Source organism: Emys orbicularis, chromosome 15 (genome assembly GCF_028017835.1).
Source record: "Emys orbicularis isolate rEmyOrb1 chromosome 15, rEmyOrb1.hap1, whole genome shotgun sequence".
NCBI classification, from domain to species: Eukaryota; Metazoa; Chordata; order Testudines; family Emydidae; genus Emys; species Emys orbicularis.
This window is the reverse complement of record NC_088697.1, coordinates 16943076-16970797: the sequence shown is the minus strand read 5'-3', so window position 1 is coordinate 16970797 and position 27722 is coordinate 16943076. Positions and strand designations below refer to the sequence as shown.

The 27722-nt window shown below is 46.9% G+C and overlaps 1 protein-coding gene across 1 annotated transcript in view; it reads right to left on the bottom strand.

Annotated features, from left to right (window-relative positions):
• The window catches only part of HEPACAM (hepatic and glial cell adhesion molecule), an 86264-nt gene that overhangs the window by 24567 nt on the left and 33975 nt on the right, over window positions 1–27722 (bottom strand). Inside the window, exons 2-3 of the mRNA XM_065417308.1 lie at window positions 26481–26822; window positions 9957–10238 (exon numbers count right to left, since the gene is read on the bottom strand). Of these exons, the coding sequence (XP_065273380.1) occupies window positions 9957–10238; window positions 26481–26822 (624 nt within the window). The remainder of the gene's footprint in view (window positions 1–9956; window positions 10239–26480; window positions 26823–27722) is intronic.

The window sequence follows — 27722 nt, the reverse complement described above, 5'->3', positions numbered from 1 at the left end:
GATGTCCTCCCACACTGAGAGAGCACAGCAGAATGCGTGGAGGCAGTCAATGTCAGACTACAGAAAAGCACAGTATGAACGAGAGGAGAGGTGGCGGGCTGAATCGCGGGATGAACAGAGCAAGTGGCAGGCTGAAGATGATAGGTGGCGTCAGCTTGCAGACAGAAGGCAAGAGTCGATGCTCTGGCTGCTGGAGCATCAAACTGATATGCTCCAGTGTATGGTTGAGCTGCAGGAAAGGCAGCAGGAGCAGAGACCGCCGCTACAGCCCCTGTGTAACCAACAGCCCTCCTCCCCCAGTTCCATAGCCTCCTCACCCAGATGCCCAAGAACACGGTGGGGGGGCCTCTGGCCACCCAGTCACTCCACCCCAGATGATTGCCCGAGCATCAGAAGGCTGGCCTTCAATAAGAGTTAAAGTTTTAAACTGCAGTGTGTCTTTTTCCTTCCCTCCTCCCCCACCCATCCCGGGCTACCTTGGCAATTATCCCCCTAGTTGTGTGATGAATTAATAAAGAATGCATGAATGTGAAGTAACAATGACTTTATTGCCTCTGCAAGTGGTGCTCGAAGGGGGGAGGGGAGGGTGGGGTGGTTGGTTTAGAGGGAAGTAGAGTGAACCGGGGGGGGGGGGGGGGCGGAGGGTTCATCAAGGAGAAACAAACAGAAGTTTCACACCGTAGCCTGGCCAGTCACAAAACTCGTTTTCAAAGCTTCTCTGATGCGCACCGCGCCCTGCTGTGCTCTTCTAACCACCCTGGTGTCTGGCTGCGCGTAATCAGCGGCCAGGCGATTTGCCTCAACCTCCCACCCCGCCATAAATGTCTCCCCTTTACTCTCACAGATATTGTGGAGTGCACAGCAAGCAGCAATAATAATGGGGATATTCTTTTCGCTGAGGTCTGAGCGAGTCAGTAAGCTGCGCCAGCGCGCTTTTAAACGTCCAAATGCACATTCCACCACCATTCGGCACTTGCTCAGCCTGTAGTTGAACAGGTCCTGACTACTGTCCAGGCTGCCTGTGTACGGCTTCATGAGCCATGGCATTAAGGGGTAGGCTGGGTCCCCAAGGATCACGATAGGCATTTCAACATCCCCAAGGGTTATTTTCTGGTCCAGGAAGAAAGTCCCTTCCTCCAGCTTTCAAAACAGAGCAGAGTGCCTGAAGACGCGAGCATCATGTACCTTTCCCGGCCATCCCACGTTGATGTTGGTAAAACGTCCCTTGTGATCCACCAGGGCTTGCAGCAGCATTGAAAAGTACCCCTTGCGGTTTATGTACTCGGTGGCTTGGTGCTCCGGTGACAAGATAGGGATATGGGTTCCGTCTATGGCCCCACCACAGTTTGGGAATCCCATTGCAGCAAAGCCATCCACTATGGCCTGCGCGTTTCCCAGAGTCACTACCCTTGATATCACCAGGTCTCTCATTGCCCTGGCATCTTGGATCATAGCAGCCCTCACAGTAGATTTGCCGACTCCAAATTGATTCCCGACTGACCGGTAGCTGTCTGGTGTTGCAAGCTTCCACAGGGCTATCGCCACTCACTTCTCAACTGTGAGGGCTGCTCTCATCCTGGTATTCTGGCGCTTCAGGGCAGGGGAAAGCAAGTCACAAAGTTCCATGAAAGTGCCCTTACCCATGCGAAAGTTTCGCAGCCACTGGGAATCGTCCCACACCTGCAGCACGATGCGTTCCCACCAGTCTGTGCTTGTTTCCCGGGCCCAGAATCGGCGTTCCACGGCATGAACCTGCCCCAGTAACACCATGATTTGCACTTGCTGGGGCCTGTGCCTTGTGAGAGGTCTATGTCCATGTCAATTTCCTCATCACTCTCGTCGCCACGCTGCAATCGCCTCCTCGGCTGGTCCTGGTTTTGCTTTGGCATGTCCTGGCTCTGCATATACTCCAGGACAATGCGCGTGGTGTTCATAGTGCTCATAATTGCCGTGGTGATCTGAGCGGGCTCCATGATCCCAGTGCTAGCTATGGCGTCTGGTCTGAAAAAAGGCGCAAAACTAGTATCTGACGGACCGGGGGAGGGAGGGAGGGAGGGGCGAGTGACGACATGGCGTACAGGTACAGGGAATTAAAATCAACAAAAGTGGCTGTGCATCAGGGAGAAACACAAACAACTGTCACACAGAATGCCCCCCCCCCCCAAGATTGAACTCAAAACCCTGGGTTTAGCAGGCCGTTGATTTCACAGAGGGAGGGGGAAGCAAATGAATACAGAACAAATCTATTTTTTACATCTAAAGCTGGCAGACGACGGTGCAGCATGACTGATAGCCCTCGGCATCTTCTGGGTGCTTGGCAGAAAATACTGGGCGCTTGGCAGAAAATAGCATACTACGATTGATAGCCATCATCATCAAGACAGTTCGCTAGGACTGAGCATGTCTGCCCAGGTGCCCATGATTGACAGCCACTGCAATATGACGATGATGGATTCCAATCGTAATATACCATCTTCTACCAAAAGGCAAGGGGCTGCTGCTGTGTAGCAATGCAGCCCCACGTCTGCCAGCCCCACGTCTGCCAGCACCCAGATCGTCCTCGGCCTCTTCTGGGTGCTTAGCAGAAAATACTGGGCGCTTGGCAGAAAATGGCATACTACGACTGATAGCCATCATTGTCATTGTGAAGGCAGCAGAATATGACTGGGGGGATGGGGGACTGGGGGACATACGGAGTTCCAGCCACTGCTGTACGATGACGATGGTTACCAGTCATAATACACCATCTACTGCCAAAAGGCAAAAGGCAAGGGGCTGGTGCAATGCAGCCCTACGGCTGCCAGCCCCACGGCTGCCAGCACCCAGATCGCCGATGAAGGCTACCAGTCATGCTGCACCGTCTACTGCCAAAAGGCAGTTAGCTGCTGCTGCTGTGTAGCAATGCAGTACCACGTCCGCCGGCACCCAGATGACATATGGTGACGGTGAGCTGAGCTGAGCGGGCTCCATGCTTGCCGTGGTATGATGTCTGCACAGGTAACCCAGGTAAAAAGGCACGAATCTATTGTCTGCTGTTGCTCTGACGGAGGGGGAGGGGCCTGACGACATGTACCCAGAACCCCCCGCGACACTGTTTTGCATCATTCGGGCATTGGGATTTCAACCCAGAATTCCAATGGGCAGCGGAGACTGCGGGAACTGTGGGATAGCTACCCATAGTGCAATGCTCCGGAAGTCGATGCTAGCCTTGGTACTGTGGACGCGGTCCGCCGACTAGAGCACTTAGAGCATTTTATGTGGGGACACACATAATCGGCTGTATACAACCGATTTCTATAAAACCGGCTTCTATAAATTCAACCTAATTTCGTAGTGTAGACATACCCTGAGTGTTTTGAGCTTTTTGTTATTGCAAATGACATTACAGAAGAGAAGAAGGTGCCAATATTCTTAAGTGTTGTAGGGGCTAAGACCTACTCCCTGCTACGCAGCTTACTACACCCTGTTAAGCCAGAGACTAAATCTTACAGTGACATTGTGGAAATTCTGGGGTCCCATTTTTCTCCAAAATCACTGGTAATTGCTGAAAGATATAGGTTCCACAAAAGAGACCAGAAAGATGATGAAACAGATGTACAATTTGTAGCAACTTTGAGGAAGCTTGCAGAACACTCTGAATTTAAGGAGATGTTAAATGATGCCCTACGTGACAGGTTAGTGTGTGGCCTCCACAGTGAAGCTATACCGAAGTGCCTATTGACTGAGGCTCAGTTTACCTTACAGAAGGCCATTGATATTGCTGTCTCCATGGAACTGGCTACAAAGGAGGCACAATCCATCGGTGCATCCCCTAGGGTGCATAAGGTGTCACAAGAACCTACCCACAAAACTGTGGGGAGTCAGGAATGTTACCGCTGTGGTAAGCCGGGTCACCCTGCATCAGAATGCTGGTGTAAGGACCTGGTGTGTTGACACTGTGGCAAAAAGGGATCTGGGAAGTATGAAGGGAATCACTGTGACATTGAACATTAAACCTGACAGTCAACCAAAATATCTGAAAGCCAGAACTGTGCCATATCCCATCAGGCCAAAGGGTGAAGCGGGCCTGGAGCGCCTGGTCACAAATGGAGTCCTAATACCAGTTACCCATAGCCCATGGGCAACTCCTATTGTTCCAATAGTGAAGAAAGATGGCTCCCTCCGGATTTGCGGTGATTTTAAGGTCACTGTCAACCAAGTGTTGTGTGCAGAGCAATACCCACTTCCCCGCATCGATGACCTCTTCACAGGCCTGGCTGGGGGACAAAAGTTCAGTAAGATTGATCTGAGTCAAGCGTATTTACAGATGCACCTTGATGAAAAGTCCCAAGAGCTGTTGACTATTGTGACGCATAAGGGGCTTTATCGATACTGTCGCCTACCCTTCGGAATAACATCTGCTCCCGCCCTGTTCCAGAGGGCTATGAAGCAGATCTTGTGTGGCTTGCCAGGAGTCCAGTGCTATCTGGATGGCATCCTGATCACTGGAAGGAATGAGGAGGATCACCTAAAGAATTTAGAGGCTACCCTACAAAGACTGGAAGAGTACGGACTGCGAGTCCGCAAAGACAAGTGTGAATTCTTCCAGCCCTCTGTTGAATATTTGGGACACATCATTGATGCTACAGGTCTTCGTAAGGCCCCTGCCAAAGTAAAGGCTATTGTCGAGGCTCCCCCTCCTCGGAATGTTAGCCAGCTTCGCTTGTTTCTAGGACTATTGAACTATTATAGAAAGTTCATCTCACAGTTAGCCACACTGCTAAAACCACTTCACGAACTCCTTGGGCAGAACAAGGCCTGGAAGTGGCCTGAAGCCTGTGATGTTGCCTTTAACAAAGCTAAGGATGCATTGCTAAATTCTGAAGTTCTGACGCACTTTGATCCATCCTTACCCCTACAGTTGACCTGCGATGCGTCACCTTATGAAGTGGGAGCAGTCGTGTCACACATTATGCCTTCAGGAGAAGAGAGACCTATTGCTTTTGCTTCATGCACTCTAAGCAAAGCAGAAACTAACTATGCCCAAATCAAACGTGAGGCATTGGGAATCGTTTTTGGAATTCGGAAATTTCATCAGTATCTGTTTGGACAGAAGTTTACTCTTCTCACAGACCATCGACCCCTGACTTAAATTTTTGGACCCCACACCGGCATTCCTCCATTAGCCGCTAGTCGTATGCAACGGTGGGCACTGTTGCTTTCCGCGCACACATATGAAATCAAATATTGGAAATCCACTCTGCATGGCACTGCGGATGGTCTCTCAAGGCTGCCTTTGCCAGTCAACCGTCGAAATAGTGCCCAGAAGGAAATCTTTTACTTTGAACAGGTAGAGAATACACCCATCACCGCTACTCAGGTAAAGAAGGCAACTCGAGTTGACCCAGTATTGTCCCAAGTTATGGACCTGGTGATGCATGGAACATCTCGACGAACCTCTCTGGTCTCACCCGACCTTGTTACCTACATATCCAGGAGAACGGAGTTATCAATCCAATCTGGTTGTTTGTTGTGGGGGAGACGTGTCATTATCCCACCACCACTGAGCTCACAGATGTTAGAACAGCTCCATTAGTGCACATGAAGGAAATTGCACAAAACTATTTTTGGTGGCCTGGATTGGACAGTGCTATTGAAGAGAAGGCAAGAGCTTGTATGTCATGTCAGGGTGTGAGGAATGCACCCCAGTGGGCACCCCTACATCCACGGGACTGGCCTGAAAACCCATGGCAACGTATTCACGTTGACTTCGCTGGCCTCCTTGAAGGAAGCATGTTCTTGGTGGTGGTAGATGCGCATTCTAAATGGCCAGAAGTCTCTATAATGCAGTCAACTACTGCAGAGAGTACTATCCAAAAACTACGAGGACTCTTTAGTCGTTTCGGTCTGCCAGAACAACTTGTGAGTGACAACGGACCACAGTTCGTCTCTCAGGAGTTTCAAAAGTTTATGAAGGCAAATGGGATACACCACATCACTTCAGCACCATATCATTCATCCACCAGTTGATTAGCTGAAAGATTTGTGCAGACAATGAAACAAGCATTGAAATCGGCAAGGGGACAATCATCCATTCAAAAGCGTCTGGACACTTTCTTACTATCCTACAGAAATACACCTCATGCTACGACCAAGGCATCCCCGGCCTTTCTAATGATGGGACGACAGCTGCGCACTTGCTTTGATCTGCTGAAACCTTCTGAACCCCGACAAATTGTGCAACGTCAGCAGCAAGATCAAGTCATCAGGCGTGCACCCAGAGCAAAAGACCGAACCTTTAGCCCAGGACAGCCGGTTTTGGCTCGGAATTATACTTCTGGAGCTAAATGGGTCCCTGCCACTGTCATCACTCAAACGGGACCTGTTTCCTACACAGTCCGGACTGCAGAGGATCTCACCTGGCGGTGACATGTAGATCAGTTGCTGCCAGGTCATACCAGTCCTCAGGACACATCTTCAGTAGAGTTGCCTGACTTCACCACCTCCGGCGAGACACTGAATCGAGAGTCACCTGTTCCTGACTTTTCCCCTCCATTACTGCCAGCGGCAGAGATACCCCTCTGCCCGGCACAAGCTGATACCCCATCCTCACCCATTCGCCCTACGAACCCTGAGCCCAGTGTCAGGCCTGCGCCCAAGACACTTTCGGGTGCAACAACACCAGAAGTCCGCCGTAATCCACCTAGAGACAGAAGGCCTCCTCGTCGGCTGGATCTTTAGCTAGGGCGAACCCACAGTTACGGGGCAAAATAATCCCCAGGGTTTAGCCGGGAATGGAGGCAGTCTACCCTCCTTCTCTAGTTTAGTGTTTGTTTTATTTAGGGGACATTCTTATTAAGAGGGGAGGGATATGTTGTGTATTTGGTTGTCGTGGTAACAGAACCTTGTGTTGCTATGGCAACTGAGTTAGATTATTAGGGGATAGCCCAGCTAGCTTTGGCTGGCTGTTGGTTAGTTCTGAGTGTGGAAATAAATGGATGCTACAAGGTTTACAGCTCTCTGTGTCTCCAGTGATTTCTTCCTAAAACTGTTACCCCCAAGGATATAACAGTTATAGCATCAACTGAAAGGCTCATCTGACCAGTGACGATCAGCATCCTCAACTAGACTTGAATGTGAATTGTGACCAGGCTAAAAATGGACTGTGAGTGGGCTTAGTGGATGGGGACTCAGGAGAGCTGGGTTCTGTTCAGGGCTCTGCCATTGATCTGCTGGGTGACCTTGGGCAAGTCGCTTTCCCTTCCCAATGCCCCACTCTTTGCTTCGTCTATTCAGACTGCAAGATCTTAGGGGCAGGGACTGGCTCTCAGTCTGTTTCTGGGCAGTGCCTGGCCCCATGGGGGCCTGATCTTGATCAAGGCCTCTAGGTGCTAGTGTGATACAAATATTTACTAAGGAAAACCAGCATTGAGCATGAAGAGATTGAACTCATTCTCCTGACAAATGCAATCAATGACTGTAAGGACTGAGAAGGGTTTGCTGGGGGAGGTGAAGAGAACAAATTCTAGCCACACATTAAATGAACAGTGTGTGTGTGTGTGTGTGTATATTAGAATGTTATAAACAACTAGAACAAAGTCTGTTGACAGTTTAATTTTTAATTACCCTGACCCCGATTGGAATCTAGCAACATTCCTGGCCTGAAAGCCCTGATGAATATGGAAGATGTTCCAGGTGCCAGAGGAGACTGGCCCCCTAAGGGACAGATAAGGGGAGCCAGACCCAAACCACCCTCTCTTCTGAGATTGCACCTGGCGGCTGGCCCCAAGAATCTACCTGAGCATCCTGATTTCTTCAGAAGTAAGAGGTCCCCATCCCACTCACTGCTATAAAGTTGGCAAGGTTTCCTCAAGCCCTGGCTGTGAAGAACAGCATTTCAGTGACTAGGATATTTCTGCATGAGCATCAGACCCAGAAAATCCTGGCACCCTCACATCCACCTGCAAACATTCTGCATTGGTCCGGTATTAAACCCAATTTGTAACTGGAGCCTGTGATTACAAAGGTGGGTTAGGCTCTGGCCCCACCCCCAGGCTAACACAAGGCACTATTGGCTGGGCAGGACAGAACTGTGGCACTTTGTTATGGGGGGGTCCAGACAGCATGACACAGACAAGGGTGTCAGGGGGAAGGAACTGTGCAGGCCCCTCCCCCACAGAGAGGACCAGGCAGGAGCCCCCCTCTTTGAACCCTACGTTTCTCTTGCACAGGTACAATCGGGCTTTGTATCCCAGCTACAGGGACAGAAAAGAAAGGAGTTGTGACAAGCAAAGAAAGGCATCTAATGTAGCTCTATTTACCCTGCAGCTCCGAGGACAAGTTCAGCACATCAGTGACTCTTCCTCACTTCAGAGAAGAGTTTAAAGGCTAAAGAGGACACAGTTTCCTGCCTTCTCGCCCTCAGTCATTTCCAGCATGGAACCAACATTTAACTTTTTGGGACCAGCTGGGTTGTTAACAGGGCCACCGAGAACGGGTTCGGGCCCCAGTGAATATTTTACCTTGGCACCTCCTTTCTGCCACAGGAAGGCGCTGTGTGGAGGGCAGTGGCGAGGGTGGTCTGTGCTAGGACTAAGGAATGTACCACAGGATCTCTCCAGGCAGTCAGTGTGCAGGGGCTAGACTAGCCAAGTGGCCGCAGAAGGCTGCACTGCTCTAGCTGCAGATGGCAGGTGGATTTCACCTGCACTTCACTCACACAGAATTGGAGAGTGGCTATTTCAGATACAGTAAGAAAGCAAAAGCCTTCTAAAAGATCGGCCACCCCAGAGTGGGAACCTGGCCCCACAAACTGTGGGCTCTGCACATGCAGATAATTACTGCTTTTATGCAACCCTGAGAAAACACAAGTAGTTATGTATCAGAGGGGTAGCCGTGTTAGTCTGGCTCTGTAAAAAGCAACAAAGAGTCCTGTGGCACCTTATAGACTAACAGACGTATTGGAGCATAAGCTTTCATGGGTGAATACCCCCAGTCATGCGTCTGACGAAGTGGGTATTCACCCACGAAAGCTTATGCTCCAATACGTCTGTTAGTCTATAAGGTGCCACAGGACAATTTGTTGCTTTTCACAAGTAGTTATATCATTTGGTATTAGGGTGACCAGATAGCAAGTGGGAAAAATCAGGACGGGGGTGGGGGATAATAGGTGCCTATATAAGAAAAAGCTCCAAATATCGGGACTGTCCCTATAAAATCGCAAAAACAACAAGGAGTCGGGTGTTAGTCTTTAAGGTGCCACCAGACTCCCTGTTGTTTTTGTAGATACAGACTAACACAGCTACCCCCTGATACCTATAAAATCGGGACATCTGGTCACCCTATTTGGTATCAGCAAATACCAATTACTCAGTCACTTCCTGTAACAAATAACTAATCTTAGTAATACAGAGCAATCACCAGTAAAGGGCAAGGAATTCGTTTATTTGTTTTCAGTCATTAACAAATTACTATGTAAATGTTGCTTTCAGGTTTTAGATGAGGAGGCACAGAACCCCTAGCACCTCGCTGGGGCATTTGGGTCACTACCGACACAAAGACCAGCACACCTCTAATGAGTGACTTACCTCCCTCTCTGTAGCATTGGGCTCTCTATCAGCTCGCTGTGGGCCTTGAAGTCAATACTGACCCAAGAAGCGAAGAACCTCCCACTGAGCCACTGGCACCCTTCCTGCAGTGCAGAACTCCCTAGTGCGCCGCTGAAGGGCTGGCTCCATATCGGTGCCGAGTGAAGAGGGGCCCCTTTTACACCTATCAGCAGATTTCCACCACACGTCACAATTGTGCACTGCTTTCCACGGGCATTTCACTGGATTTAAACATGTCCTGCCTGAAACCACCATGTTGTGTTCCCCGTGTGTGCCAGGCTGGAGAGTTTCTACAGCACGTGGAACGGACAATGTCACCACACAAACTGTATGCCTTCCCCCACATGTCCACGCCATCGGAATACTTACTATACACCGTCAGCTTTATCGGGACGCTGCGCCCGCTACTAATGGGGTTTTCTACCAGACAGCTGTAAATGTCATCATCAGACATGAGGACTTTTGTGATGGTGAGCACCTTCTGATCGTGGGAGAGAAGCAGCCGTGAGTCGTTGCTGAGGGGCTTGCCGTCCTTCATCCAGGTGTAGGTAGGCTTTGTGCCATTCTCGTGGGAGCAGTTCAGGGTGAAATACTCACTTAGCTCCAGCACGGTGGATGATGCAAGGACAACATGAGGCTTTGAAATTGGAACTAGAAGAAAAAGAAAATAGAAGTGTTTTTAATTAACACTACAAAAGAGACGGCATCTCCCCGCAGTTTTACAGCCCCACCCCTGCTCCACTATCTTTCCCCATCCCCGGCCTGAGGAGAAACTGGCGTAGCCAGTAGCAGAGTCCTGCTCACTCGTTGCACTTGGCCATTTTGGGGTTCTTTGGGGTTTTCTTTCAGATTCAGTGAGTGAATGCTCTGTCTTTGCTGAGGGCAGGGGTTTGTCACAGTGCCAGATGCTAGGGAGGCAGAATGTGGCAGCGCTGACCATAAAACCAACCCCCCGACAATCAACTGGACTGCAACAAAGCCACGAAAGAGTCAGGGGATCTGACCATGGAGGAGCACTGAAGAAGAAGGATTCCCCATATCCTCTAGGCTCAGATCACTGGGACTCAGCAAACTCTAACTGCAAAGCACTGCTGAGTTTTCCAGCAGTCCTCACATGTCATTATTTGTTTGCACCCAGAGACCACAAAGGAGATTGGGGCCATATTGTGCTGGGTGGTGCACAGACACATACTGGAAGAGACAGCTCCTGCACCAAAGAGTTTACCTTCTAAATAGACAAAGGGAGAGTCATTCTCTCCCCATTGTACAGATGGGACCTGAACCCAGAGAGATTAAGGGACTTGCCCAAGGTCATACCGGGAGTCTGTGACAGAGCTGGGACTGACCACAGAGCTCCGGGGTCCCAGCCCAGCACCTAAACTACAAGGATGTTCTTCCTCTCCATAGGGGTTAGCAGGCATGTTTGTGAGTCTCTCTCATTTTTTGTTTTCTAAACCCTCTTCTCCATCGGATTCCGCCCTGAAGCTTACTGTTTGGCCACGGCCCTCTGTCCCCAGCTGCTGCCAGGATTCCATTCACTGTGCACCGGTGACAGCACAAGCCCCTTGACATGTTAATCAGCCGTCTGAAATCCCAGCTCCTCCTACTCAGGGAGAGGTTTCCCCTCCCACACTTGGTGCTGGGAGGCAGTGCAGGAGCGCCGCCAGCTTTTCTGCTGCCCTAGGCAGCGGAAGGTCCTGCCCTGAAATGCCGCCCCCCACAGAGGCAGCGGAAGGTCCCGCCGCCGAAATACCGCCGCGGTCGCCCCCCCAAAATTGTAGTGCCCTAGGCAACCGCCTAGGTCGCCTAATGGGTTGCGCCAGCCCTGAGGCAGTGACATTATGACATTAACCAAACACTGGTCTGTGGCAGCCACTGGCCACATAGGCCCCATGCCACATGCCATGGCCCACCCTCCCGCAATCGCCCTGTCTGACAGGAGCTAAGGAAGCTCTCACTAGAGGAGGGCGCTGCCACTCCAGAGCAAGAGGGCTGTCCTACCCAAGTGGCTGCAGGTCACCTGGCTGTCTCTGTGCCAACTGGCTGGCCCGGGGTAGGAGGCGGCACCGGCTTAGGGGAGAGCACACCTGAGCAACAGGCCCAAATACAGCCTGAAGCCAGGGCAGGGAGTTGACTCAGGGAGCAAGCCGGGCACATGGCCGCAGCCAGGCTGGGATAGGGGCCCCGCGGAGGCCTGCCCAGCACAGCCATGACGGGGCCAGACGCTTGGCAATGCAGCAGGGACCATGATTCATACTGCAAAGCCCTGCAGCAGGAGTTGCCTGGCTTGGGGCTAACAGACCAGAGCTGGGATTGTTTGACTTCTAAATCAGGTTTGAGAGCGTCCCTCCGTAGCACAGGTTTTTACATTTAAAAATGACTACAAACCTGTGTGCAGGCAGTAATACAGGCAAGGACTGTGTCTTCCATTGTGTTTGTACAGCCCCAAGCACAGTGGGGTCTGGGCCCTGATTGGGACCTATGGGCACTACCACAATGCACAGATTAAATAACAATAGAGCTCCGCAAACTGAGTAATTGCACAGTTTCTCATTATTAAGCGCACGTCACTTGTTCTTAAATGTAGATCAACTCATATGGGGATCTTGCTAGCAGCTAGAGCTGATCAAAATGAATTTCCATTCTGCAGGAAACTCTGACATTTCAAAATTTGTTTTCATTCCAAATTGGACTGAAAAATGTTTTCAAAATTTCCGGCAAAACAGAATTTCTGCACATTTTCAGTTTCAGAAAAAATTAATTTCAGAATTGTGAAATTTTGTTTAGAATGTTATGTTTTGTTCATGTTTATATTTTTATTATTTTTACATTATTTCATAACAGGTCAGTGGTAGTAGCGCATAATGATTTGTGTCAAAGTGACAAACTAGTCCATTCATTACAACACAAACAGGAGACACTTCAGTCGAGAAAAAAGATAAGATGTTTCAATCTGTGCTAAGTGGCAGCTGCCTGTAAGAATCTTAAACGTAGATAAAATAAAAATAATCGGCTATTTCAACTGTTAAGCCATATTATGGCCTGTGAGTAGTAGTAGGAGTTCATATTATGCATGGCTGCTATGGAAATGAGAAAAACCCATAAAATAAAATTGAAAACAAAAGTTTGAAATTCCCTGAAATTAAAAATTTTCAAAATGGAAAAAAAAAAAAAAAAAAGAGAAGATGTTTTCTGTGGGGGTTTTTCAAAATTGATACATTTGACACGAAAAAATATTTGGCAAACCAGCATTACTAGCAACACGCCTATTAATTGTCACAGGTCAGAGCAACTGCACCTATATTTCCCCCTCTAGGGTCCACCAAGCGCACCCACCCTCAGGCTTCCAGCTCCCCAGTCATCACGTCTCTTGGGCAGAGTCCTGTGTCTCTCTTCCTCCTGAGCGGCATATTTCCAGAGTGCACAGTCCCCTGCCTATATTGTGAGTTCCCCAGCAAGTCATACTGTCTAAGTAGGCCTGTTTTGCCTTCTCCTCAAACAGTGTAATTGCCATGGTTAAGGTAACACATGGCTCTTTCTAAGCAAGCATAGTTATTCTTAAAGTGAAAGCATTATAGAGAAAACATGTACAAGAACCTACACATGTGCTAATAAACTTACCAGAGATCACCCCACAAGGGCTCAGGCAGGTAAACAGTCCTTCAAACCCCACACCAAGGTTTTTGTGTGGCTACAAACGCATAACTCCTTTTTCTTAGAACAAGAACACTCATGGAAAGCTTAGTGCCTCCTTTATACAGTCTGGGGTTCGACATGGGAATAGCTAATTCCTAGACAATGGGTTTCTCCTCAGGGTGTGGTTTCCAAAGGATGGTGTTTTGCAGAACCAGAGGAGTTACATTTGCGTATGGCTCCCCCTAGAGATTTCTTGGGGAACCCACTGAATTTTAAAAGTTCACCTTGTTTCTAATAGTCCTTTGAAGCTCCTAACACTTTTCAGCATTTTCATTAGTCAGGTCTCCTCCCTGGAGATGTCACACACAATCCCACAATAATATGTGAACATTTGGCATTTTCCATACAATGAACTCCTAAGATACTTCAATTTAAGTCAGTAAGGTTTGTCCAGGATATTGCAGGACATTGCTGTCATGCTAATTACTAGACTTCTCTTGGACTGGATATAGGAAACTAAACCTTCCTAGAGGCTCCTGTGAACACTAAACTGGCAGGAGTGGTAGATACGCTGGAGGGTAGGGATAGGATACAGAGGGACCTAGACAAATTAGAGGATTGGGCCAAAAGAAATCTGATGAGGTTCAACAAGGACAAGTGCAGAGTCCTGCACTTAGGACGGAAGAATCCCATGCACTGCTACAGACTAGGGACCGAATGGCTAGGCAGCAGTTCTGCAGAAAAGGACCGAGGGGTTACAGTGGATGAGAAGCTGGATATGAGTCAACAGCGTGCCCTTGTTGCCAAGAAGGCTAATGCCATTTTGGGCTGTATAAATAGGAGCATTGCCAGCAGATCGAGGGACGTGATCATTCCCCTCTATTTGACATTGGTGAGGCCTCATCTGGAGTACTGTGTCCAGTTTTGGGCCCCACACTATAAGAAGGATGTGGAAAAATTGGAAAGAGTCCAGCAGAGGGCAACAAAAATTATTAGGGGGCTGGAGCACAGGACTTATGAGGAGAGGCTGAGGGAACTGGGATTGTTTAGTCTGCAGAAGAGAAGAATGAGGGGGGATTTGATAGCTGCTTTCAACTACCTGAAAGGGGGTTCCAAAGAGGATGGAGCTAGAGTGTTCTCAGTGGTAGCAGATGACAGAACAAGGAGCAATGGTCTCAAGTTGCAGTGGGGGAGGTTTAGGTTGGATATTAGGAAAAACTTTTTCACTAGGAGGGTGGTGAAGCATTGGAATGGGTTACCTAGGGAGGTGGTGGAATCTTCTTCCTTAGAGGTTTTTAAGGTCAGGCCTGACAAAGCCCTGGCTGGGATGATTTAGTTGGGAATTGGTCCTGCTTTGAGCAGGGGGTTGGACTAGATGACCTCCTGAGGTCCCTTCCAACCCTGATATTCTATGATTCTATGATCAGTACTGAGACTAGCGATAGCACTCTGTATACCGATTCGAAACCACCAGCTTTCCATAGTCTGATCAGGTGCGATCCTGGCCCCACTGCAGTCAATGGGAGATCTGAGGTCATTGGGGCCAGGATTTCACCCATATGACCCGATGGAGAACAATGAGATTCAGCAGGAAGCCTTGCACTTGGTAGTGTTTGCAGTGAGGTAATGCTGTTCTGACTCCTAGTTGCCTAGCCGTCACCATCTTCAAGAAGTAAGGTCATGCTTTTCGGTGCTCTGGAGTTGCTAGGTCCTTTGTCTTTGGCATTTCTGAAGTAGTAAATAAACTAGAGATCTAAACAAATGTTGAATAATAGAGCTCCGCAGCCTGCAGGCAAACAGTGCATTTGATCAGCGTTGCACAGAGCTTTCTGTGCATTTGTGTTTTGTACAGGGCCGGGAACATCACCAAACAAACAATGAACAAGGGTTGCTAAGGATGCTTAGCAAATGAGAACGATGAATAATGAAAAGCACTTTGCATTTTTAGTGTAACACATGCTAAGGCAGGAAGCTTGTCCTGCTGCAAAGCCAAACAGCTACTCCATAAGAACATACGAACAGCCATACTGGGTCATATCTAGCCCAGTCTCCTGTCTTCCGACAGTGGTCAATGCCAGGTGCCCCAGAGGGAATGAACAGAACAGGTAATCATCAAGTGATCTGTCACCCATTCCCAGCTTCTGGCAAATAGAAGCTAGGGACACCATCCCTGCCCATCCTGGCTAATAGCCACTGATGGACCTATCCTCCATGAACATATCTAGTTCTTTTTTGAACCCTGTTATAGTCTTGGCCTTCACAACATCCTCTGGCAAAGAGTTCCACAGGTTGACTGTGTGTTGTGTGAAGAAATACTTCCTTTTGTTTGTTTAAAACCTGTTGCCTATTAATTTCATTTGGTGACCCCTAGTTCTTGTGTTATGAGAAGGAGTAAATAACACTTCCTTATTTACTTTCTCCACACCAGTCATGATTTTATAGACCTCTATCATATCCCCCCTTAGTCATCTCTTTTCCAAGCTGAAAAGTCCCAGTCTTATTACTCTCTCCTCATACGGAAGCTGTTCCATACCCCTAATCATTTTTGTTGCTGTTTTCTGAACCTTTTCCAATTCCAATATATCTTTTTTTAGATTCGGGCGACCACATCTGCATGCAGTATTCAAGATGTGGGCGTACCATGGATTTATATAGAGGCAATATGATATTTTCTGTCTTATTATCTGTCCCTTGATTAATGATTCCCAACATTCTTTTCGCTTTTTTGACTGCCGCTGCACATTGAGTGGATGTTTTCAGCAAACTATCCACAATGTCTCCAAGATCTCTTTCTTGAGTGGTAACAGCTAATTTAAACCCCATCATTTTATATGTATAGTTGGGATTATGCTTTTCAGTGTGCATTACTTTGCATTTATCAACATTAAATTTCATCTGCACTTTTGTTGTCCAGTCACCCAGTTTTGAGAGATCCTTTTGTAGCTCTTTGCAGTCTGCCTGGGACTTAACTATCTTGAGTAGTTTTGTATCATCTTCAAATTTTGCCACCTCACTGTTTACCCCTTTTTCCAGATCATTTATGAATATGTTGAATAGGACTGGGCCCAGTACAGACCCCTAGGGGACACCACTATTTACCTTTCCTATTCTGAAAACTGACCATTTATTCCGGCCCTTTGTTTCCTATCTTTTAACCAGTTACCAATCCATGAGAGGACCTTCCCTCTTATCCCATGACATCTTACTTTGCTTAAGAGCTTTGGTCAGGGACCTTGTCAAAGGCTTTCTGAAAATCTAAGTACACTATATCCACATGCTTGTTGACCCCCTCAAAGAATTCTAATAGATTGGTGAGGCATGATTTCCCTTTACAAAAACCATGTTGACTCTTCCCCAACAGATTATGTTCATCTATGTGTCTGACAGCTGAATTTTGTTCTTTACTATAGTTTCAATCAGTTTGCCCGGTACTGAAGTTGTAATTGCCGGGGTCACCTCTGGACCCCTTTTAAAAAATTGGCATCACATTAGCTATCCTCCCGTCATTTGGTACAGAAGCTGATTTAAATGATAGGTTACCTACTACAGTTAGTAGTTCTGCAATTTCACATTTGAGTTCCTTCAGAACTCTTGGATGAATACCATCTGGTCCTGGTGATTTATTACTGTTTAGTTTCTCAATTTGTTCCAAAACCTCCTCTAATGACACCTCAATCTGGGACAGTTCCTCAGATTTGTCACCTAAAAAGAATGGCTCAGGTTTGGGAATCTCCCTCACATCCTCTGCCATGAAGACCGATGCAAAGAATTCATTTACTTTCTCCGCAATGCCCTTATCGTCCTTAAGTGCTCCTTTAGCATCTCGATCGTTCAGTGACTCCACTGGTTGTTTAGCAGGCTTCCTGCTTCTGATGTACTTAAACATTTTTTTGCTATTACTTTTTGAGTCTTTGGCTAGCTGTTCTTCAAATTCATTTTTGACCTTCCTAATTATATTTTTACACTTAATTTGCCAGAGTTTATGCGCCTTTCTATTTTCCTCACTAGGATTTAACTTCCACTTTTTAAAGATGCCTTTTTGCCTCTCACTGCTTCTTTTACTTTGTTGTTCAGACATGGTGACTCTTTTTTGGTTCTCTTACTATGTTTTTTAATTTGGGGGATACATTTAAGTTGAGCCTCTATTATGGTGTCTTTAAACGTTTCCATGCAGCTTGCAGGGATTTTACTTTTGGTGCTGTACCTTTTAATTTCTCACGTGCTCATTTTTGTGTAGTTCCCCTTTCTGAAATTAAATGCTACCGTATTGGGCTGCTGTGGAGTTTTCCCCACCACAGGGATGTTTAATTATATTATATTATGGTGATTATTACCAAGCGGTCCAGCTATATTCACCTCTTGGACTTGATCCTGTGCTCCACTTAGGACTATATCAAGAATTGCCTCTCCTCTGGTGGGTTCCAGGACTAGCTGCTCCAAGAAGCAGTCATTTCAGGTGTCAAAAAAAAACTTTATCGCTGCATCTCATCCTGAGATGACATGTACCCAGTCAATATGGGGATAGTTGAAATCCCCCATTACTATTGAGTTTTTTATAGCCTCTCTAATCTCCCTGAGCATTTCGCAGTCACTATCACCATCCTGGTCAGGTGGTCGGTAACATATCCCTACTGCTATATTCTTATGATTAGAGCATGGAATTACTATCCATAGAGATTCTATGGGACAGTTTGGTTCATTTAATATTTTTACTTCATTTGATTCTACACTTTCTTTCACATATAGTGCCACTCCCCCACCAGCACAACCTGTTCTGTCCTTCCGATATATTTTGTACTCTGGTATTACTGTGTCCCATTGATTATCCTCATTCCACCAGGTTTCTGTGATGCTTATTATATCAATATCCTCATTTAATATGAGACAATCTAGTTCACCCATCTTATTATTTAGACTTCTAGCATTTGTATATAAGCACTTTAAGAACTTGTCACATTTTAGCTGTCTGCCATTACATGATGTAATTGAATGAGACTCCACATCACTGATCACCAGCACACCAAGGCCAGTGCAGCAGGGACGGGTAACAGACTCCAGAACAAGGGCATCAACCGTAACATGCAGCTGACCCACGTGGGAGATCTTGTTAGCTGTCTGCTCAGTCTGGTTTTGATGTTTCTTTCCCACCTTTTCTAAAATGTTGTGGCCCTGTAATTGCAGCCAGCAAAGTTGCACAGATCTAACGGGGGGGAATATGGCTCACAGATGAGGTTTCATCTGCTAAGGGTTGGGGAATAACACAGGAGGGCTTTATTCTTATGAAACTCAACTGGCTCCTGAGGAAACCAGAGCTGCTCCAACTGCAGCTTAACATTCCTAGCCATGTACACACAGACTGAATTTCTGGTGCCTCCTGCAACCCTATGGAGGTCGCTACAGATGAGTAAGACCTAGGAGGCCATCTTCTTCCTGCCCCTGTCAATGCAGGACTGTGTCCTACAGCCCATCTCCAGTCTGGCATTAAATGAGCCCCGCAACAAGGTTCCCATCCCTTCTCCTGGCAGATGATTATACTGTCTAAAACCTCTGGTATCATGACACTTTCCTGATATCCAGTCTAACTTTTCCATTGCTTTCCTATCCCCTACCTTAAGCTAGTAATATTTCCTGGGAGCACCATAAACAACAATTCCTCTCCCTTCTCATTGGTCTTGCTCTCCATCTGTGGTCAGCTACCATTTCCCTCTTAGCCATAGTCCAGCCAGGCTAGGCAGATTTGGATTTAAGTTGTCTTGCAGTCTTAGTCCATGCAAAGCTTAAATCATTTGCTGTTTTCAAGCCAAAGCCTCCTGTCTCTCTTCCTTTCTCCTCTCTGTAACCTTCTTTCTCCACTCCTCTGTGAAGGATTCTGTCTCTGTTCCTCTTCTCTCTCTCGAAAGCACTGGGTGAACCCCCTCTACAATAGAGCCCTGCAGCCTGACCCAAACCCGATGTGACCCGGTACGAGTGTCGGGGCTGGGTGGGGTCTGGGTCAGGTCAGGTGGGAAAACAACCAGACCCTCTCCGGCTTGGCTCGGGTGGGCTCTCCTCCTCCTGCTGCCTGTGGGGTTGGTGCAAGAGTGGCTGTGTGCCCCAGTCCTGCCAGCCACCAGCTTTCTGCACCCTATGTACGGCAGCCTGGAGCAAGTCACAGCACCTCTCCCTCTGCAGCACACACAGTGGGACAGCTGCAGATGGCAGGAGCAGGGCATGCACCGCTGGTGCACCAATCCAGGGCAAGAGGAGGAGAGCCACCCTCACGGGCAGGAGGTGGCGGTGCCAACTCAGATATGTTGGGTCAGGTTGGAAAATGACTCAACTCTCTTGGGTCTAGTCGGGTGGACTTGAGTCCAAGTCTGACCTAAAAGTTAGACTCAAGCAGACGTCTCAATACAGGCCTGGGACCCAGGACTGCCTCTGGACAGGGCAGTATGCAAGCACTGGCCACAAAGCTAGCAGCCAATGCACAGCTCAGAGAGATGGGACACCATGGGCCGGGAAATATCTCCAAACCAAAACCATGCTGCTTTCTCCACATGAGCTGTGGGAAAACCTCCAGCTCTACTGAAGCCAAGCATTCTGTAACGCTCTCAGTACCGATAAGGAGCCACGCAGCATTTGCCCTTCACTCTGGGGGCAGCATTACTGACGTGCTATAAATACAAAGACAAAGGCTTGAGTAAGGATTGGATGACATGGACTAAAAACTGGCGGAAGGCTCATAAACAAAAGGGGAATGAGAAATGATATGGCAACGCATTAAGCTGGGAGCAGGGAGCAGTGTTAGGCTCAGCCTTATCTAACAGCTTTGTTAATGGAGTAACAGCATGTTAATGGCCCAGAAAGGTGACACCAGATTAGGGGGAGTTGTGAGGACAAAGCAATTCAAGAAAGGCTAGAAACATGATATTCTAGTGGGGTGGGCGGGGAGGGGGAGGTCGGCCTTTCCATGTGGGGACAAGTAATCCCAAACACAGGTGTTCAGTTGAAGGCAATGACCTGGGAAGCAGTACTGGTGCAAGATGCTTGGGGTGACAGCAAACAGCAAACAAGAAGTGACATTTCAAAGGGACTTGGCAGCGTTTGGCCGGGCATCAAGTCACAGAGCAATGGTTCCTCTGGCGTGACTGCCCTTGGAGTACTGCATTCAGTTCTGGCCACCTTGGTACCAGAAAGACATTGACAAGCTAGAGGGAATCCAGGGATGATCAATATTGATGATCAGAGAGGCCTGGCAGGTGCGAGTGTGTTGGTGTCACTAGGCATAGCTACCAGGTAACTCAGGGGAGTGGAAGGCCAAAAGAGCCGATGAAGCTCTTCTGCTCTGGGTCTGTGAGCCACAGTGACTCCATCTTGTGAACTCTCACCTACTTCTGTGCTAACTGCTTACATGTTGAAGCACAAATGTAAGGGTCAGCTTTTCTAGCAGGCAGCTGCTGTAAACAGGCCTTGCAAGGTCAAAATATGATGAAGATTTCGGTAAATCTTATTTCATCATATAAAAGAAAAGGTTCTACCAATCCCAAAGGATTACCTCTCAGGTTAATGAATGTTTCATATCGTACCCAAATACACACTACAGCCAATTCCTATTAACTAAACTAATATTTATTAAAAAACAAAAGAGCGAGAGTATGGTTAGAAGATCAACATACTGTGACAAAGTTCCTCCTCTATCTTGGTGGGTCCTGCGCTTATTGGCGGATTTTCTTGCCTCAGAGATTCACCATGTGGGTTGGGGAACAGCCCAGAGACCTTCCCCTCTGGAAGAACCCACAGTCCAGGTCAATTGGGAGGTTTGGGGGGAACCCGGGCCCGCCCTCTACTCCAGGTTCCAGCTCAGGGCCCTGTGGACTGCAGCTGTCTATAGTGCCTCCTGTAACAGCTGCATGACAGCTACAACTCCCTGGGCTACTTCCCCATGGCCTCCTCCAAACACATTCCTTATTCTCACCACAGGACCTTCCTCCTGGTGTCTGATAACGCTTGTGCTCCTCAGTCCTCCAGCAGCACACCCTCTCACTCTCAGCTCCTTGCACCTCTTGCTCCCAGCTCCTCACACTCGCACCACAAACTGAAGTGAGCTCCTTTTAAAACCCAGGTGCCCTGATTAGCCTGCCTTAATTGATTCTAGCAGCTTCTTCTTAATTGGCTCCAGGTGTCCTAATTAGCCTGCCTGCCTTAACTGGTTCTAGCAGGTTCCTGATTACTCTAGTGCAGCCCCTGCTCTGGTCACTCAGGGAACAGAAAACTACTCATCCAGTGACCAGTATATTTGCCCTCTACCAGACTCCTGTACCCCACTGGTCTGGGTCTGTCACAGTACATACAGACATGAGTTCAATTCATTTAGGTGCAGATTAATAGCAGAGACTAGGAGGAGTTCGGTGGCAGTTTAAAGACTAACAGATTTATTTGGGCATAAGCTTTCATGGGTAAAAAAACCACTTCTTCAAATGCATGGAGTGAAAATTACAGATATAGGCATAAATATACTGACACATGAAGAGAAAGGAGTTACCTTACAAGTGGAGAACCAATGTTAACATGGCCAATTCAGTCAGGGTGGACATGGTCCACTCCCAATAATTGATAGGGAGGTGTCAATATCAAGAGAGGGAAAATTGCTTTCAGAGTGAGCCAGCCACTCCCAGTCCCTATTCAAGCCCAAATTAATGGTGTTAAATTTGCAAGTGAATTATAGCTCTGCAGATTCTCTTTGAAGTCTGTTTTTGAAGTTTTTTTGTTGAAGAATGGCTACTTTTAAATCTGTTATTGAATGTCCAGGGAGATTAAAGTGTTCTCCTACTGGCTTTTGTATGTTACCATTCCTGATGTCTGATTAGTGTCCATTTATTCTTTTACATAGAGACTGACCGGTTTGGCCAATGTACATGGCAGAGGGGCATTGCTGACACATTATGGCATATATCACATTGGTAGATGCGCAGGTGAATGAGCCCCTGATGGTGTGGCTCATGTGGTTGGGTCCTCTGATGGTGTCGCTAGAGTAGACATGGGGACAGAGTAGACAACAGGGTTTGTTACAGGGATTGGACATAAAGCTGGTGGATATTCCAATACTTAGATTCACCAAGCCAGCATAAAACAGCTTCTTTATTACCATACTGGTTACTCAGAAATCCAAACATAGTTCCCTTGTTGTTTTTGTGGATACAGACTAACACGGCTCCCCTCTGATACATAGCAGAGATGGTGAGCTTCGTAGTTGCAAAGAGCTCTTTCAGAAATAGTTCATAAGTTATAGTCCAATGTCCAAATATCACATTCAGGCCGTACCAGCATAACTGGGACCTCAGTCTTGCGACTCAAACTTCCCCTGATGATGAAGCCTAAGCAGATCTGAGATGACAGAATCAGGACCCAAGGATCTTTTGTACAATTTCATGTCTTTTGACAAGTTGGGAGTTCAAAAGCTAATTAGGATGACTTTGAAGGAGGTCCATCACCAGTACTTAGCTATACGAATTAACATAAGGCCATTTGTTTGTTCCTCCACCATTCACAGTACATTTCAAAGAGAGATGAATACCGAGATATCCCATGTTTACACTTCATTTAAATGATAGGATGTTCTTTTGACCTCTGAATTATCAGAATTCAGCATAGACAGAGATTGTTGATTACATCATTGACCCTACTCATACAGATGTAAATACACAAACATTATCCCTCCAATGTCTTTTGAGGGTTATTTATTTTGCAGGATGGTTAACCCTTTCTAGCCATGCATCACACCTTCACAGTGGATAGACTGGAAGAGTATTTCGCCAGATTTCAATTTGCTACAAAACTCTACTAGGAAACTGAAGATATACAGGTATGCTCTTTAACTTATGGTATGGGGAAGTAGATGGAGTATATCTTTAAAATTTTCACTTTACTGAAGACAGTCACAAAGATGAATATGAAAAGGTTTTGGCTATGTTTGATGTATACTTTATACAGCATGTTTTCACCAGAGAATTCAAAAACCAGGAGAAAATGTTGAATGTTTTATAAGAGCTCCATATGCATTGGCTGAAAACTGGAATTTTGGAACTGCAAATATGAAAATATCAGAGACAGGCTGGATATTTTTAATGGATAAAAATATTTCACAGCAGCTACAATTAAAAACAGACGTAAACCTACACACAGCTATTCAAATAGCAAAGCAGTCTGAGCTGGTGAGATAGCAAAACCAAGAGCAACTTGCCAAACTTGAAAAACAAGTAACTTGCTTAGAAGCTGACAACAGAACCAGCAAGAGCGCTAAAAGTCATTACCATAAGACCCCTCCCTGGGGCAAGGAGAAATAATTCCCAGGCTGAGAGGGATGAATTCCAGTCAGACATCAAAGCCTTGAAGCCTAAATGCACAATATGTTGAAAAAAATCATATCCCAAGAGATGATGCACATCCACCCAAAGGCACAAGATGTGATAAATGCACAAAGTATGGACATTTTGCAGTTGTTTGCTGAACCAAAGCAATCAGGGAATTGACTTACTTATATTACAGACAATCAAGAGCCATTGTTTCTGGGATCTATCACATGTGATGAGACAGTCTGCCTGGAGAGTGAAACTGAATGTTCATGGAAAGACTATTGACTTTAAAATAGACCCAGGAGCAGACCTCATAGAAGGGACTTAACATAACCTTCAACACCTCCAGAGCTGAAGTCACCTGACACAGCTCTGACTAACCCTGGAATTATTCTGAATCACACGGGCCAGTTCACCACAGAAGCAATTTAAAAAAACAAAAGCTTTGCATTCAGAGTGCATGTGATCAAAAGATCAAAGACCAACAACCTTCTCAGATGCAGCGTGGCAGCTGCGATGGGTCTAGTGAGAAAGGTGGAAGAACTCAGAGAATTTTGTGAAATTGGACTTTTGAAAGGAGATTCAGAACAAATAAACTTAAGAACAATGCTGAACTATACAATGCACAAACAACTCTACCAGACAGAGACTAGCTGCAAATTTATACAAATCCAGAGGCCATAATTTCCTGTTTTTCCAGGTATGTAGAAATAACGTACTCAAAAGACATAACACGTCACAGTGTTATCAAGAAACTGAAGTGCACTTTTGCTAATTTCAGTATTCCAGAACATTTAGTAACGGACAACGGACCATAATTCATTGCAGCAGAATTTAAGTCATTCAGAAGGAAATATTATTTTGATTGTATTACTAGCAGCCCACATTACTCAAAAGCAAATGGAGACGCTGACAGAAGTGTACAAAAAGCCAAGAAAATCCTACAGCAGGAAGACCCATTTCTTGCTCTTTTGAGTTACAGATTCACACCAATAGCAGCTACTGGATATAGTCCAGCACATCGGAAGACAACTCAGAAATACTGTTCCAACTCTGGAAAAGAATCTGTTTCCAAAATGGCCAGACATGAAGAGTAGCCAAATTGGATGAAAAGCAAAAAGAGCTTACAAACACTTTTGCAACAGAGGATAGTCAGAGAACTGTTGGATCTAGAACCTGGTGAACTGGATGGAGAAAAAGGATGGACAACTTCTGCTGTCATGAAGAATAATAATTCAGTGTCCAGATCATATGTGAGCAAGACCAACAGTGGAGAGTTGGAGAGTTCAGCAAAAACCATCGACATCTACAGTTTGTTCCTTAGAAAGAGCAATCAACAGAGCAAATTCTACAGATGGTGGATGCAGAACAAGGAAAAGACTCAAGGATTCCAAACCAACCACAGCCAGTCATTAACTAGTAGACCACCGGACAACCAAATTGTTATGCATTCAGGGCATATAATTAGAAAACCAGTACAGTTCAGCAACACTTAGACTGATCTGTACTGAACTTCAAAGATAGCTTGATAGTGTAAATATTGTAAATTGTAGGAATGTAGAATTTAAGGGGGAGATGCAATAGAATACTAAACTGTATCAGAGAAACAAGGTGGGTGAGGTAATATCTTTTATTGGACCAACTTCTATTGGTGAAAGAGAAACTTTTGAGCTTATACAGAGCTCTTCTTCAGGTCCGGGAAAGGTATTCAGAGGGTCACAGCTAAATGCAAGGTGGAACAGATTGTTTAGCATAAGGAGTTAACAGGTTGTAAGAAACTGTTGAAGGTGAAGTGGGCAGTTAACACCTCTGCAGTCGAAGGACAAAGGAGAGTTAGTGAGTCAGTAAGGGAAGGGCTTGGCTTTTTGTTATGTGTGTATAAACCCAAGCATAATGGGGCCCCGACCCCTTGATGGAGCCCCAAGGTGTTAATGCAAAGCATGTAATAAATAACAACAACAGTCCAGGATGGTGAGGGATGGACCTTTACAGGGTTCCCCTACCAGCTCTTTTAATGTGTCTCAAATTTGAGGTGCAACAATCCTTGCTAATCCAACTCTGTGCTCCACACACAGCTCTGCCAGTGACCCTGTTATCCAGTCCCTGGGGCCCCACTGCACAGCTCTTACCAACGTATCCACACACCTCACTCCTGCCCTGCAGAACCCCATGCTGTTCCATTGAAGGCGCCCCCCCCCCCCCCCCCCCCCGCCGCCAGCCTACAGGATTAGAGAGCTGGCTTTCTAAAATGTTCTAGTTTGCGGAAGTTTGGGAAATTACCTCCAGTGCCGGGATGGGTGACAAACACTTGGAATGATGTGCAGTGCTGGAGAGCTGGGCGGTTTGCTGAAACTGTCTCACATTTTCCTGCCCTCCTCCTTCCCTGTGACTGAAGATTTTCTGGTACCTAAGGCCCGCTCCTTCATTTGGACTGAGTCTGCATGGTCAATTGGGAAAGTGGATCATCCATATTCTATTTGGAAACCACACGCCTGAGGATAAACTCTGAATTCTCAAGACTGATGCAAAAACCAAGCAGGAAATGTTTGGGCCCCTCCACTAACCCTAACTACAGCTTTTCATTGAGAAGGTCGGAGCCCTTACAAATGTCCTTAATAGTTAACCAATCTGGCAAGAGAAATGCAGATTAGATGGGCTTGTGCTGTAAAATGGATACTTGGAAAGTGACCCTGCTTATAAAAGTCTAAGGACTCGGAACTGCTGTGGTTCTAAGAACTTTTACTGAGGTTCCTTCTGCATTTAGCATGGAGCAAAATCCCCCTGGCAGCACTCTGCTGGGCTACAGAGAGCTGGCCTGGATCAGTCCTTTAACTTCTCTGTAATAAAGAGAACAAAGGGACTCCAGGGAGGATTTTACTGAAGAAAGGAGCTGTGCTCATTTTCTTGGAAAGTTCTGTACACTTACTGTCCACAGTAAGGTTAATGTTCTTCTCCCCGGTAAAGGTGTCATCTGTGATGGAGATCTCCACCTCATAGGTGCCCTCGTCTGACAGCTGCAGTTGACTGATCAGCAGAGAGCCATTCTCAAGTATTTTAATCCGGTCCTTGTAATCAGGGCGCAGGTTGCCAATGATCTCGGTGCCGATGGACTGTACCACTGTGGTAGGCTTGTCTCGCTTCAGCTGCCATTTGACCACAGGTTTATCGCTGCTGGTGCTGGTGTACCTCACCGAGAGCAGGGCAGGTTTGCCAACTGTGCCATGAATGAGGAGAACTGGGCTGCTGATATTGACGCCTTCCAGTAGACCTAGAGGGAAGAGACAGCAGGGTGGTTAAGGCAAGGCTAAGACTCGTGTTATCGCTGTGGGAGTGACAGTCTAATACCTGTGTTCAGCTTCTGAAGCTGCCCAGATGTTTCCAGAAGCCTTGTCAGGCTCAGTCTTAGCTGGCTGCTTATGCAGTTAATGAAAGTACTGGGCCTTCTCTCCTGAGAGAGTTTATTACACATTAGGCAGGAGCCAACGGCAACCCCATTGATGTCAGCGGGGCTGCGCCGGCTAAGTGAGAACAGAACTGAGCCCTTCTCAAGCAATACCTATTTCCAAGCACGTTGCTGCTGATCCTTGCAGCTCAGGCTGCGTGGCCCTTACCTCCTTACTGTGGTTTTAAATGGTGAGACAGTAAGACTGAGCATTTACACAGCACCTTCCCCCCCACCCCCCATCAACTTTTAGGCATTTTACAAGGAAGAGGAAATCTCGTTCTCTCCATTTGACAGGATATTGAAAAGCAGAGAGGTGAAGTTCTTGCCTCAGACACAACAAAACAGTGAAGCACTCCTGACTCCAGTTCCCTTCTCTAGCCACTAGTGCACACTGCCTCCAGTGGACTGTGGACAGAAAACGGAGCCACACGAAGCGGGACAGACTTCCCCAAGGAGCAAGTCTGAATTAATTTTTTTAATCAAGGTGTTCTCTGTCAGGGCTACATAAAATATTTACTGCTAAGAACCCAGGCCTAGACATCCAGGAACCGTCAGAGAACCTGCTGCCAGTGGTCATGGATACAAAGGCTGGGATACACTACATGGAGGTAGGGCAGTAGAGGGCCTACCCCAATGGGTATAGCTAGCAACTGGAATTTTCTACACACACTAACGAAGCCATTATCCCCACCATTCACGGTGCTCTACCATTTCAGACACTGC